This window comes from Phyllostomus hastatus, unplaced genomic scaffold, assembly GCF_019186645.2.
Source record: "Phyllostomus hastatus isolate PE091 unplaced genomic scaffold, TTU_PhHast_1.1 phas_contig_40, whole genome shotgun sequence".
NCBI lineage: Eukaryota > Metazoa > Chordata > Mammalia > Chiroptera > Phyllostomidae > Phyllostomus > Phyllostomus hastatus.
The window spans coordinates 96,567,348-96,582,057 of record NW_025333872.1 but is presented as its reverse complement, the minus strand read 5'-3'; the positions used below and the strand labels follow the sequence as shown (position 1 = coordinate 96,582,057).

The 14,710-nt window shown below is 53.7% G+C and overlaps 1 protein-coding gene across 3 annotated transcripts in view; it reads left to right on the top strand.

Moving 5' to 3' along the window:
* Positions 1–14,710, top strand: part of PRKN (parkin RBR E3 ubiquitin protein ligase) — an 831,387-nt gene that overhangs the window by 175,574 nt on the left and 641,103 nt on the right. For all 3 annotated transcript variants that reach the window (XM_045844065.1, XM_045844064.1, XM_045844066.1), the window contains exon 2: positions 5,931–6,094. In XM_045844065.1, the coding sequence (XP_045700021.1) occupies positions 5,931–6,094 (164 nt within the window). The remainder of the gene's footprint in view (positions 1–5,930; positions 6,095–14,710) is intronic.

The following is a 14,710-nucleotide window of genomic DNA, read 5'->3' as shown; positions in this document are numbered from 1 at the left end:
CGTTTGGGGCAGGCGGGCTCTCAGCTGGGGTGAGGGGTGCAGGATACGGGGACGTTACCTGGATGGAGGGCCATGGCCGGCGTGAACCACTGCCCGTCGTGAATTCACCAGCAGCCGAGAGGCCACCTGGCTGTCAGACTGGTCTCTCGACTTTCTCAGTGTGTTTCGTGAGGTGCCAGAGAGAGCAACATCTACCAGGAATGGCTGGGAGAGCCTCTGACGGTGAAAGAAGGAAGCGTCACAGCAGGACTGCATTTGAGCATCGAGACGACCAGCGCCCTGGCTGCCGAAGAGACGCATGACCTGAACGTGGACAAGGAAGACCCGGAGGTTGTTGGAGCCCGTGACCTTGGTTCGGCCACCCGGTCAGAGGCAGGCTGCGGCCCAGGAATCAGGGACGGCTGAGACTCGGCAGGGCAGCAGGGGAAGAATGAGGGAAGAGCACCAAGAGCGAAGATGTGTCATTGGAGACCAAGGCTGGGACCGTCCGCACCCTCCTGTCCCCACTCACTGGGTGTGGCCGCGCACGTTGGGCAGTGGAGAAGGCTGAGAGGGAAAAAACCGCCTCCGCTGAAGTGCGGTGCTGGAGGGGCGCTGTATGGATGCCCTGTGCCCCCCAAAAGGCAGGCACGTGGGTCCTGGAATGAACTAAGCTTGGAACGTCATAGGAGGCAAAGACGACGAAACTGAAGCAGCCCTACTGTGGGCGTATCGCGAGAGGGTGGACTCGCTGGAAAAGACAAGAATGCGGGGGAAAGCCGGAGGCAGCAGGGAACGGAGGGGGACGGCATGTGACGCAGACGGACTCCAGGAGGGACGCCTCAGGCCTGAGTCTCCAGGGGCCGAGCGGGGCTGCCGAGGATGGGACACTGCGGACACGTCACTCATTCACCGGGTCTCCGGGGTCACGCCAGCTCCGCAGCACGTGACAACACCGCATCCGCCACCCAAACCTCAGCCTCCGACGCGCAGCTCATCGTCACGGAACAAATCTCAGAGTACCATGCGATTCAGAAAATAGGCAGGTAGATATGGTGACATTTTTCTTTTGAAATGTGGGATACCCGGGATACTTTTCTGTAGTTGTCACGTTGTCTGAATCTTGAAAGACGAGTTATTTACTTTGTCCTTTCGCGCAGCAGAAAACCTAGCCCGGCAGAAGTTTCGAGGAATGCTTTCAGGGGGCTCAGCATTCTCCGAGACCCTTGCTGCTGTCGGGTCACTGCCACAGACACGTCCGTCCCCGTAGCACTGGCCTCCCCAAGACTAACGGACGCGGTGTGGGCCTTTCATGAAAGAGGGATTAGGAAACTGTGGCTTCTATCCGTAGCAATTAAAAATAGAAAAACTCCATCTGGACATTCTTTACTGTTTTCCTGCATCTGCCATCGATGTTTCCTTTTCTCCGAAACATTTTGAACTCCTGCAGCCCCTGGGCACTCCCTCTCGCCTGTTCTCCAAGCATGCGGTCTGCCGCCCGTGGTACGAAATCGGGGAAAACTCAGATCGCATTGCAGTGTGTCAGCATCGCTCACACTGTGCCTAGCACATGGTTACTTATTCGGTAGATATTTGTTGAAAGCATGAATGAATGAATTTTAATGTCACCGGCAACTTGGTCTAAATCTTATCTGTACTTGAAAGCATATGGAAATTAGAACAGTGAGAGTAATTGGAGCAAATTAGATTTTCTATGTTAAAAGCCGAAATAGATGTCTCCTTTTTTAAATAGCACCATTAGCACTACTCCAGGTCCTCGCAGCACTTTTAGGTCCGGCCACTATGTGATATTTCACAATAAAATGTGACTACATTATAGAAAGAAACATCTAAACATGCAAAAGGTGATGAGTACAAATTTTGTAAGAAAGCCATTTAAAGTGAAATGAACACACATTCATTTGCTTATTCCAGCATTACTTAATGACTATCTTTTTGCCAAATACTTTAGTAAGTGACAGATACACAAAGATTTGGGGAGGGGACCTTGGGAGGAGATAGCTTCACTGATGCGTAACTCACGTGCTGTACAATTCACCTATTTAAAGTGTGAAATTCAGTGACTTTTAGTGTATTCACAGTTGTGCATCCGTCATCACAATTAATTTCAGAAGACTTCATTACTCCAAAAAGAAATCCTCCACCCTTTAGCAGAAACCCCTATTTCTCCCCAAACACACTCCACTGCCACCCTAGTCAACTGCTAATATATGAGGGAGGACCCCCCCAAAAAATGGAATTATCTCCTGGAGATGGGCCCCTGTAGTCCAGGCTTCCCCCACTAAGTGAATGTTCTAGGAACCCACCTGCATTAATGTGCCAGCTGGCATTGTTGTGAGAGGCTGTGTTCGGCTTCAGCGAATGTGTTTGAAGACCCGATGCATTTGCCCCCTTTCATGACAGGTGATAGACGAGCGCACCTGCCCACACTGCGCTGAGTGTTCAGCGGTTTTTAACCAAAAATGGCATGACCCCTGTGCCACCCTCCTTATTCACCTGACCTCACCCAATTCTCTGGATAAAAAAAGTCCTCAAAGCGAAACGTTTTGCCCGTGTTGGAAGAGGTAAAACAAAAAAATGGCAGGAGCACAACAAGGCATCAAACGGGACGAGTTCAAAAGCTGAGCAGCCGAAAAAGCGTCTAGACAGGCTCCCTGCATCCAATGGAGAGAGCTTCGAGGGTGACCGAAGCTTAAACGTAAGAACAAACACGCAGTTTCTATAAATAAATCTTGGGTTGTGGGGGGCCCCCCTTGTACTTTCTGGGTGCACGCATCCGACTCTTCTGGACACCGGCGTACACGGAGTCACACAGCACGTGATCTGTCCTGCCCGGCCCGCCTTCCCTCAGCTCCATCCCCGTGGAGTGTGCGTCAGCGTCCGTCCTTTCTGACCACCACGCACGGTCTCACCGCGGAGGCCCCGCGGGCAGGCACGCGTCCACCTCTCAGCGAGCCGGCCTTCCCGCTGCCAGGGACGGTGCCGATGTGGGCATTCGTCCGCCGCCTCTGCTCGGACGTCTGTGTCCACGTCTCGCGGGTGAACCCGGAGCAGTGGAAGGGCGGGGCCCGTGGTGACTCTGCCTTTTGCTGTGGGAGGGGGCTGCCGGGCTGCCCCCCCCAGCGGCTGTCCCGTGTTGCCTCCCCGGCAGCAGCGGTGAGCCTCCAGGACCCCACATCCGTGGGGATCATGAGAGAAGATGTTCACACGCATTTTCACACGGAGCTTAAGAAGCCGAGATCGCTCCGTCCCCAGCGCCCCTTACGGTCCCGGGTCCCAGCTCCCCCGATGCACTGGCCGTCTCCGGGGCTCGGGCGTGCGGGGAGACCCCCAGGACTTCCACGACACCCTTTCCCCCTCTGCTTTCAAAGGTGTCGCACGAGGTCGACTTCCGAGCGCCTCAGCAGCACCTTTTCCTCTGCAGATTTTTTTCATCGGTTTCCTCTATTTGGAACGTTTGTCACTTCCCATCTTTATTTTTTCCAGTATTGTCCCTGCTGCTAAAACGCGCCAGGCTCTGCTCTGTGGTGTCGCCTGCTCTGGTCTCAGAGCCGTTTTTGTCCCAGTCTGTCTTGCAGCCGCTGCTCCCTGTGCCTGCTCTCGGCTCCTCGGTGGAGCTCTCGCATTTTTAACCCCGTTTTCCGCCGCTCGCCTGTGTGGGGAGTACCTGGATCACGTTACAATGGCTCTTTTCATCATAAGGAAAAGGAGTATGGACTCTGAGCATATGTTAGGTGACTTGTTGCAGCAGAAACGGGACAGGGCTTTAGAGTTAGATGAAGCCGAATTTGAATTCTGATTCCGTCACAGCGGAGCTGATGTGCTTGGGAAGTGGCCGCTGCCCTCTAGGGCTAGACCCCCTCTTCCTGCTCCGCTAAAAGGGGGGTGAGCAGGGCGGGGACTGGACCTGGGGGGGTGAGCGCACAGTACAACGTGCAGTTGGTGAATTACAGCACTGTACCCCTGAACCCCATGCAATTGTATTAACCAATGTCACCCCAATAAATTCAATAAAAATATCCACTGCGCTCTGCCCACGTGGGAGATGTTTGGGAGACGTTATTAAATAAAATGGGTGGACACTCTTCCCGGGTAAAGCTCAAACTCTGGAATACGGAACACTTGTTTCTTCCAAAAGTATCTATGTTTTGAATCCTTGAATGGTCGGTAAATCTGAATAAGTTGTATCACATCATGAAAAAGTAGGGGCAATAACGCTGGCCTTCTCAGATCACCGGGGCGCGCAGACTCCGGGAGTGGAGGGCACAACCGGGGTCCCGTGGGAAGTGCTCGGCGGTTACAGGCGGCGTAAGTACCGTTTCGTTGCAATCTCATCCTCACTGAGAGCGAGCCAGTGGAATGCCACCTTGCAGGAGGCGCAGCTACAGGGCCCGGCCTTGAGGCATTCACAGTCTTTTCAGGGAGGAGGAACTTGCCCCAGAAACACCTCCGGCACGTGCGAACGCGCCTGAGCTTTGAAGACCCCTGTGTGGTCGTCGCCAGCACTGTGAGCGGACACCCTCCAGGGCGCGTTTAGTGTCGGAAACTAGGGGGCAGGGTGCTCGCTGGCCCGGGTGCTGGACCCGGGGTTGCTGCCCGGGCCCCTCGGACTCTGCCGGGGGTGCTGCTGGCCTCCACGCGGGGCTGCTTCCATGAGAGAGAGTGGCAGCGGCGGGGGGTCAGTGTCACGGGAGCCCCCAAGAGCAGAGCGCAACCTCGGGGGTCCAGTAGTGAGAGACGCCTTCGGGGAGGTCACATTGGAGATGGACCGAGGAGGTGAATGGCTGTCCTCGGGTGGGGTGACGGAGGGTGTGGCGTGATGACGTCGGGAGGCGGTCCAGGAGTTTCCTGGGCTGTGCTTTCTGGGAACACGTAGCAGAGGACGGGCATGCGGGGACGAGAGGAGGAAGGCTGGGATGCAGGCTTGCGCCGGGGGGAGCGGGGCCTGGAGTCCTGTGCCCCGAGGTTGGGGGGAGACTGTGAGAGCGGGCCGGGCTCTGCGCCACTTGGCAGAGCAGCTGGGACTCGTGGAAAGCGAAGAGAGTGGGCCAGGACTTCCGTGGGAGGCCTGCAAACACCTGGGAACGCCTGGAAACGTTCCCTGAAGGGGGTGTGAGGCCCCTGGACACGTGGCAGGGCCCCTGCCAGTGAGAAGGGGCGTGGGGAGGAAGGGCGTCCCAGCGGGGTGCAGAGGGGAGGGAAGAAACCCCAGGGACAGAGGCCCTGTCACTGGTTTCCAAAGAAACGGCAGATGCGTACCTCGGAAAAGGCCCAATGCAGACTTCGGCCCGGGCCACCCTGCCCAGCTCACTGCGCGCGCGAGCCTTCGTGCTGGTCTGTCAGTGGCTTGCATCTTCCCATCTCCACAGAGCAGGCCCTTGAGTAACTTGGTCTTGTGATCGCGTCGATGGGAGGCCCTGGGAACTTCACTCTTGTTACAGCGATCAGTTTACAGGAGGAGTCGTTTCCTCATCCATCACTTCGCGTAAAGTCTCAGAGCGCGCCCACAGCCACTGCGGTCTTCCTGTTGCACTAGCGCTAACACGGACAGTCCGAGTTTGACCAAGAGGGGCCCCAGAGGCAGCGCGAGTTTGTACTGTCACAGGCCACGCCCCCACAAACTCGGGGACCCTTCGCGTCCCAGTCCTGCAAGCGTGCTGCTGGCGTCCCCGTTTCCCAGGTCAGCTGTGACAGGGCGCATGCAGCCTGGTTCGTGGGTCGCTGACCAATAATAGCGCGCGGGGACTCCATGTTCCATGTTTGTCCACACGTTACTGCGCAGCATTACGTCGTAAGCGAAAGAAAACGCACGCCGCTCCTGGAAGGGCGCGGGGGTGGGGGAGTGGGGCGCGGTAACTCGTTCAGAAATGTCGCTGTCGCCACTGTGAGTGATGCTCACTTTTTCTCTCCCTCCCAACTGTCTCGGCCAGTGTTTGTGAGGTTCAACTCCAGCCACGGCTTCCCGGTGGAGGTGGATCCCACCACCAGCATCTTCCAGCTCAAGGAGGCGGTTGCTAAGCGACAGGGGGTTCCAGCCGACCAGCTGCGGGTGATCTTCGCGGGGAAGGAGCTCCGCAACGACCTGGTGGTGCAGGTGAGTCTCCCTCCGCGGGCCGGGCCCTGGGACGAGGCCCGGCCCGTCGCTCTGGCTGCGCGCGCTGGCGAGCTGACATTCATGCCCGAGATCTAATAGAATAAATAGTGCCTGGGGATTCCTTGAACTTTACTCCGCACCGCTCCATTAATTCTGACCTTCTTAATTATGCATCGAAACAGCAAGCGGGACGGATCGGAAGAACGACCCTGAGTGAGCGCGCCGGGGCGGCAACAGGCGCGCCTGGCTCGGTGAATAAATGTTTACTGACTGCAGGAGCAGCGAGGCACGGCTTCGGTGTCGGCTCAATTTCTACCTCCCTTATTCCCTTTGAATCTTAATGAGGACGGATGCGAATAAATTGTTCCAAATCAGGCTGCTCACGCGCGCTGCGCGGGGAGGGATTTGTGACCCAAGTGGGACCCCTGGAGGCCAGTGGGGCGGCTGCGGCTGCGACGGGCGGAGGAGGCGCGGGGCTCAGGGCCCCACGCACTGCGCGGCCAGCGTGGGGGTTCCCGCCCCACGGCCATCGCCCTGAAGCCGGTGGTGCCGCCCGGCACAAGCCCGCCTCGGTGGTTAATGTCTGCAGCTCGGGCGCGATCTCCCCTAGAACAGGCCCCCGCGACGCTGGCAACGGGCGGGGGGGGGGGTGCGCGTCTTCTCTCCTCCGTTGGGGGTGTCACTCAGAGCAGTGCCTTCTGTAGGAATAAGGGGAGACCTCGCTAGGGGACCAACGGACCGTGCTGGCCCCTCTAAGTGGAAGCCAGCAAATACAGTTCCACGGGGACTGAGGTGCTTCTTTGGGAAGGCCGGGGAGGCGGAACGCTGGCTTGTGGGCGGGTCACGTGGCGCTGAGGACCCGCAGACGCATGGGCCCTTTCTCAGCAGGCCCGGATGGACCCCTGGGGGGCGCTGTGCGGGGGCGGCTGTGCACAGGGGGCTGCGTGTCCGGCTGTGGTGTCTCTCCTGGTACTGCCATCCCTGTGGGCCCCACCCCACCCCACCAGGGTGTTAGCTGCTCAGGGAAATGCATTAAGAATTAGGGTTCAGAAAAGGAGCTATAGAAATGCAAGCCCCCCCCCTTTCCAGAGCCTCTCCCGCAGATGCAGACGGACAGACGGTCTGGGAGGCACCTGCCCTTGGAGCCCTGACAGCTGTGCTCAGCTGGCGGGCGATGGCTTTTGATAGGGGAAGTGCCTGTGCTCAAAAGTGTTTTCATTTTTTATTTCCGTGAACTAAAATGCTTTTACTGTACCTGCCAACCTCGAAATCCAAGGATGTTTCCTTCACAAACAACCGATGTTAAAGCGTCTCCTCAAACGGAAACGTTTTCTGTCACCAGAAAGGTTGGAGCTCCAGGTCCCGCACGCTCCGGCACCTCTCCTGTGTGAGCCGAGGGGTTAGACTAAGTGCGACAGATGACTAATTTTTGTTACCATGTTGTGTAAAATCTTTATTGATTTAGGTTCTCTATTTGGACAAATGCTTCATAGACACTTGGGAGGATCCCAAGGACGGGCGGGACCCACAGTGCGTCTGTGGGTGCAGCCCTCGAAGGAGGGTTTTAACGCAGAAGCATGGGGCTGAGCGATACGGCACCGGAGAAGGCTATCAGCCGTCTCCCTGGCGTAACCCAATAGCGCACCACGAGTGCACAAGGTCTTACTGCCCGTGCATGTGGAAACACGAGTGTGAGGGGGTCCTGACGGCGGAGAAAGCTGGTCACAGTGGAAGGCCCCCTACCCCGAGGGCCTCCGGGCAGAATCCAAGCTTGAGCAGCTCCCCAGAGCTGGGGAGCGAGCGTGGATGTGGCGGGCTGGGGGAAAGCATGGGTGCCGTTCTCCCAGGCCCTGGAGGAGGTGTTGGAGACTGGGCGGGAAGGGGGCTGGAGCTGCACTCACAGGGTCTCGGCCGACTTGGCACTGGGGTCTCCTGCGTGCGGAGGGACGGGAGCTGGACCCCGTGTGGCCGCCGTGGGGGTGATGACCTCTGCACGTGGTGCGGCGGTGCCCGCAGGAGAGCAGCTTGGGGCCTGTCCCGCAGGCGGGCGGTGGAGGACTCAGGGGTGGAGCCCAGGGGCTCGCTTGGGCCTGTGTCTTCACACGGATTGGTGCTTCTCCACTGTAAAGAGTTCTCTCGAGCCCCTGCAACTGTGCAGGGCCCTCTTTAAGGACACCCGGGCAGAGGCACACACTGTGGGTCATCGTGGGGACCAGGAGCCACCCCTTCCAAGGGAGCAAGGGGCGGGCCCGCAGAGGAGGCAGCGTCCATCCGGCTGGCTCTTCTGTGGATACTCGACCAAATCGCCGGCAAGGACCCTGGTGGGAAGATGGAGGCTGGTGAAGACCAGGGCCTTGGGACCGGGGGACAGCAGTGGTGACCTGGTGGCCTTCAGGCCTCCAGTCCAGGAGCGTGAGACACGGGCGGGCTTGGCAATGAGCGAGGAAGGAGAGGCAGGCACTGCGGGAGCGGCCGGGGCTGTGCTGGGCTGACTGTTGCTACCCCTGGCCTGGGGCGGGGCTGCCGGTCTGTAGCCATAGTCTGCGTGGAAGTGCACATGCATATTCTGATTTTCCTAGCTTTGTATCACGAGCACTTTCCGTGTTATATAACCTTCACTTCTTACTGTGTGGGTGGCACTCTCTAGAGTTCATATCGTAACAGTGTCACTCAAGCATTTGGGCAGTGTCTGATTTTTAATATTACAACTTAAGGCAAAGGAGTATTTAAAATGTATCTTACCTACTTGGAGAATGTGGCCGCCCTGTGTCTCAGTTTGCTCATTTGTAAAATAGGAACAATAATACTACCTATCTCACTGGTTAATTTCTAACCAGTGAGAAGACTAAATTGGTTAATATCTGTAAAGCTCTTTTAACAAAGTAAGACATACAGGAAACTCTCTATCACTGATTTTCAACCTCTTCCATCTCATGGCACACATAAAGTAATTACTAAAGTCCTGCGGCACACCAGAAACACATATTTTTTTTTGCCCATCCAACCAAAAAATGGGTATAATTTTGATTCATTCCCATCAGAGGTCTATTGTTATATTGGCTATTGTCATTTTTTGATTTGACAGTCTGAGGGAAAAGAAGTCAGCGCCCCAACTCAGTACCCAGGTGTTGGTGTTAAGAGTTCCTGCGCGTTGTAAGAATTCTTGCAGTACGTTGCGGAAAGCTGCTGCTCTGTGTACACGTTAGCATTCCTTGGCCTCCGCACCCCGATTGTCCTTCTCATCAGACGTTACTCCAGCATCTCAGAGGTTACCTTACACAGCACAAAACTACTTTGTCACGGGTCACACAGCAAATTCAGGAGCCTCAGCAATAATGGGATACATATGTCATTGAGGAAAACGTGTGTGTGTGCACTTGCGTGTGTGCACCTGTGTGTGTGCACTTGTGTGTGTTTGTGTATTTTAACTGAAAAGAACTTTGTGGAGTTTATACATAAATATTTGACCCTTCCAAATACAGGTTTTACTTACCTTAAGAATAGCAGCAGAACTTGAATTTAGCTAGCTCAAAAAGACTTTACATTTCCTCTGAATAAATGTAGTGAAGAGAGAAACCTGTAGCAGCATTGTTCAGTGGAGATTTGTCATGCTATTATTGCTTTTAAAATAGATCTTCATGAAGTGGGTGTCGGCTGTACTCTCTATTTATCTGAAGCAGATTGGAAAGAGTTACACTTTTTTCTACTTCATCATCAATATGCTTCTGTGCATTTCTTTATTATTTTCCTTATACCTATAAGTATGCAATATAAAATATTCATCTTGGGTATGTTATTCATAATGCTTTGATTTTTTTTGTAAAGAGCTCTTATTAACTCATGCAGCTGAGTATTCAGGGCCCATTAAATAGCGAGTCACTCCTCCTACCCAACACACTACGTAGCAAAAATCCCTGAAATCACCTCCACATCGTTCCACATTTATTATTCAGAATTCTACAAGGAAAATGAGGTTCTAATGTGGTTGTGTATACCCAAACTGATCAGCTCTGCGGTTAGATGGACTGTTAAAATGACAGGGACTTCAGTATTTATATGATTTTGTCTGAATAGAATTCATATAAGCCGTGTTATTATTAATGTCATTTATTAGCCAGTGTATTGATTAGCCAAGGTTCCCCAGAGAAACAGAACCAATATACGTGTATGGACATATATTGTGTGTATGTACACACACACACAGGTGGGTAGGTAGGTAGGTAGGTAGATGATAGAGGGTCGGCTTTAGCTCAGGCGGTTACCGTGTCATGGCAGACACTCGAGAGACGGGAGATTTACATAGGAGGGATGGTCTCCCGTAACCACAGAGGGCCACCAAGTCCCCCAAGAGCTGCAGTCTGCAAGCTTCGCTCCAGTGGGAGCCCGAGCGCCAGAGAGCCAGGAGGGGCAATGGCGTGGCCCCGCTCCGTGGGCGGACAGGCTGGGGACCCAGGGAGGCCTGGCGCTGCGGCTCACGCGCAAAGGCAGGGGAAAGAGAACCGGTCTGGACTGGAACAGAACCGGTCCGCCCCTGGGCGGAAGCAACTTCTTTTCATTCCCCGGAGGCATTCAGCTGACTAAATGCCCCCCCCCACCCCCGTATTGCTCAGTGCCCTGATTCCAACGCTCCCCACCCAAGCACAGCCTCCCAGACATGCCCAGACCCACGTCTGACCGGAGGCTGGGGCACCCATCCACCCATCCACAAATTAATTTGTCCACGTGTCCAATTAATCATCACAGCCAGAACGTGGAAACCTGTTCACATTGTCTTAATGTCACAGGGAAGTTATCCTGGTCGCGTTCTTTTTGTAATAATAAATTAGATTTACAGTATAAAAAAATAGGACCCATACACATTTTTGATTTGTAAAAATGGGTTCCTCCAGATGGATCCTTACACATTTCCTTCAACGAGTACTCAATTTTACGATGTTTAAAATGTGTATGCGCATTTGGGGGCCGTCACTGCATAGAACAGGCCATTCTGCGGCCGGTCTGGAGGGCACTGCGCTATCACCCCCGCTCTTGCGAGCTTTATGATACGACCGGACCTGACCTTGGGAGACCAAAGACATTTCCACGTTAATAGCTTAGGCTGTAAATATTAGAGAAGAGTAACGACCCTGAAAAGTCAAATGATTTAATTGGCTGTATTTTTTTAGTGACGTACACCGTATATATTTCAAAGTTTGCGCGTACTGAAAGCCAGCTTTTACTGGCAGAGTGCACCGTATGTAACAGTTAAAAAATTCAAGTTTTTGAAATCTGTAAGAAAATTCACCTTTCACTTTCTGGAACACTATGGACTGTTTCAATCATTTGTGTAATTAACCTGCTAAATTTTGAGACTTTAAAAGTCACACGGAGATGGTGTGAATACCCCAGATGTGCCTCGAACCACCTCCCGCATCAGTTAACGTTGCTCAGCTACGTTTTTGAGAGTGGCTGTTTTTTTAGTGTCCTTTAAATATGTTTTCCAACATCATTATTTCCCTTTTAAGATACGTAGGCTGTGTTTTTTTGATTATAGAATTACTGTATGCTAGTTATAAAAATTCAAGTGACAGGGGAAAGTGTACCAGCGGGCCCCCAAACTCTGCTTATATCCTCTTAATAATTAATAACTGTCCTTTCTCTTTTTTTAAGATTTTATTTATTTATTTTTAGAGAGGGAAGGGAGGGAGAGAGAGAGAGAGAGAGAGACATCAATGTGCGGTTGCTGGGGGCCGTGGCCTGCAACCCAGGCATGTGCCCTGACTGGGAATCGAACCTGCGATGCTTTGGTTCTCAGCCCGCACTCAATCCACTGAGCTACGCCAGCCAGGGCTAATAACGGTCCTTTCTTTATATGGTGATGTATATATTATCACTTATAATCTCAGAAATTTCCCTTTAATTCTATCAACTTGGCGTATACTTTACTGAAACTATGTATTCAGGCATACCTGAGGACTTTAGAAAAAGCAAACAATGTTTCTGTAACTTTTATGAGATCACAAGTTAGTGATCTGGTGTTGAGAAGCTGGCAAATTGTTTCCATGTGACAGTTTTATTTGGAAGACAAGTAATGTGTGCATTTGTTTGGCGAGTCTGGTGGTTATATTGTATTAAGGAAAACAGCTGGCGGAATATTGGGGTTCTTAGATACAAATCCTTGCAGTCTCAGAAGTTGTTGACAACAGTTTGCTCACTCCTGCTGAGCCAACCCCTCGTTGGTACAGGCGCTGCACTCCACGGACAAGCACAGCGTGTGCAATGGGAAGGGAGAGAAAAGGAACCGTGCTTAGGAGCTACTTAGCGTTCCCCCTCACAGATGTACATAAGCCCCTTGGTGTACTGAGAGGGTAGAATGGGGGGGGGGGTTACTTGCTGGGTTTTCCCTTTTGTTTTCATTTTCTTTCTTTTCGTAGTGACCATAGGTGGTGTGGCCATTACAGTTCACGATGCAAAGTGGGATGCTCTCGAGAATGAAAAAAGGATCCCATCAGTAGGTGCTCTGGCACAGAAGGTGTGTGCACGGCAGTGTCCGGGCCGTGCAGGGACAGGCGGACCCCAGTGCCTCCCCAAGCGTAGGACCACCTTTGGTGGCCGGAGAACTCAGGCTCACCATGAAAATCGTAACTAAAAAAAAGTGATATTGTCTTTTTAACTGGTAAAAGATACCAGTTGTTGAGATTAGAATCCAACTAATATCATGCCTTTTACATAACTTCGTGTAATTCTCACTTCCTAGAGGGTATGTCCACAGACCAGCTGGAGAAGTACTGTTTGAGCACAGTTTTTTTTCCTTTGCACATTAGTGTGTTCTGTTTTGTTGTTGGCAAGATTTCAAGGGCTTTAGAGGACGACAGGAAAACGGAAGGAGATGTGGCCGTCAAATGTGGGTGGTCGGGGCCGTTCTGGTCTGTGAGGGGGAGGAACAGGAAGACGCGACTTGCGACTGTGAACAGGGCGCCCGGGTGACGGGCGTGTGGAAGGCACCGTCAGCCACCACTGAGTGAGCCAGGTGACTGGAGTGTCACCCGTGGATAGCCTCGGATGCCAGCGAGGACATGGGGAAGCGTCCTGCCAGGGGGACTACAGAACGGGATGGCACAGCCACGCTGGAGGAGGGGACGACGGGGCCGTACACAGACTGAACGTGAACTTGCCCATGTACGGCACAGCGTCCCACTGCGGATTGTCTGGGCCAGAGTGATGAAGAAGGCTCAGGGTCACACAAAAACCAGAACAGGAACGTGGACGGCAGCCCCACTCCCAATGGCCCAAACTGGAAATAGCCCGATGCCCTTTGGCGGGTGGATGATGAGACGGACCCTGGACCGGCCACAGGGGCCCGGCGACAAGCAGGGACAGTGACACCCAGATCTGCGTGGGCTTCCAGGGAATTGTGCCAAGTGAAGAAAAGCCAGTCTCAAAAGGCCACATCCTTGATAAGTGCCGGTGCATGATAATCTCCAAGTGACAGAATGACAGGCTGGAAGAGAGATGCGCAGCCCCTCGGTGACGAGGAGGGGGCGGGAGGGGAGAGGGGGTGGCCGCCGAGGACAGCAGCGCGGACCCGCGTGCGTGGAGACGGTGTCCTGAACCTGGGCCGCCCCGCGCCAACGGTGCAGGTATGATGTCGTGTGAGATGCCCCCTCGGGGGAGGAGCGGCACGGGGGCCTGGGTCTCGGCATGATCGCTTACAGCCACACGTGACCCCACGAGTGCCTCGAGGTGAGGTCCGGTTTAAAAAAGGAAATTTGATTCTTGTTCACAGAGGAGTAGAAGTGATCTCCTCCTATAGAAAACAGACGAGTTTGTTATTGGCACCTATTTTAAAGGAAGAGTGTTTATTAGTTTCAACATGACAGATTAGAACATTTAACCGATTCTCAGAGACATTTTTTAAAGACTAATTCCCACGAACTGTAAGGCCCGTGAAACTCTCAGAAGTATTAAGGCGTGCTGCTTGAATTCATAAACACTTGTTAACACCTTAAAAGTCTGACAGACAGGATCAGCATTCATTTTCAAAGCTGTTACCAAAGATCTTAAGCAAACAAAAATAAACAGCCCTCGACCACCGTGCACTTCGCCCGCGTGTGTTCTCAGAACTGATTTGGGGGTCAGGCCCTGGAGCGTTAGGGAAGGAATGGCCCCCTCGTGGGGGTGGGGCCCCAGTGGCTGTCGTGGCAAGAGGAGACCCACCCTTAGACATCGGCCCCTGGTGCTGGTCCACGAATTTCTGTAGTGGAGGAGTTTCGGGGTGACCTGGTTTCATTTGCAAACGACATCCATTTAAAAGTGTTTCAGTCTGGAATCCAAGACCGAAAGAGGCGAGATTACATCAGGACACGGAACGCAGCCTACTGGGAATTTTTTGGTGCCTCCCGAAGTCTCAGCTAGTTGGCCCCTCCCCCTCCCCGGGGGGCGGGCGTGTCGATGGTCAGTGGGCCTGTGGGTGGGCAGAGGCCCAGGGGACACAGGCTCCGCAAGGTGCCTGGAGCTGGACAGCGACCAACTGGAGACCAGCCCCCTAAGGATGGGGTTGCCCCCCGACCCCGTGACCGTGTCAGGACTCACCCTTCACCCCTCTCCTGAGCAGCTGCATCTGAGGCAGCGACCTTG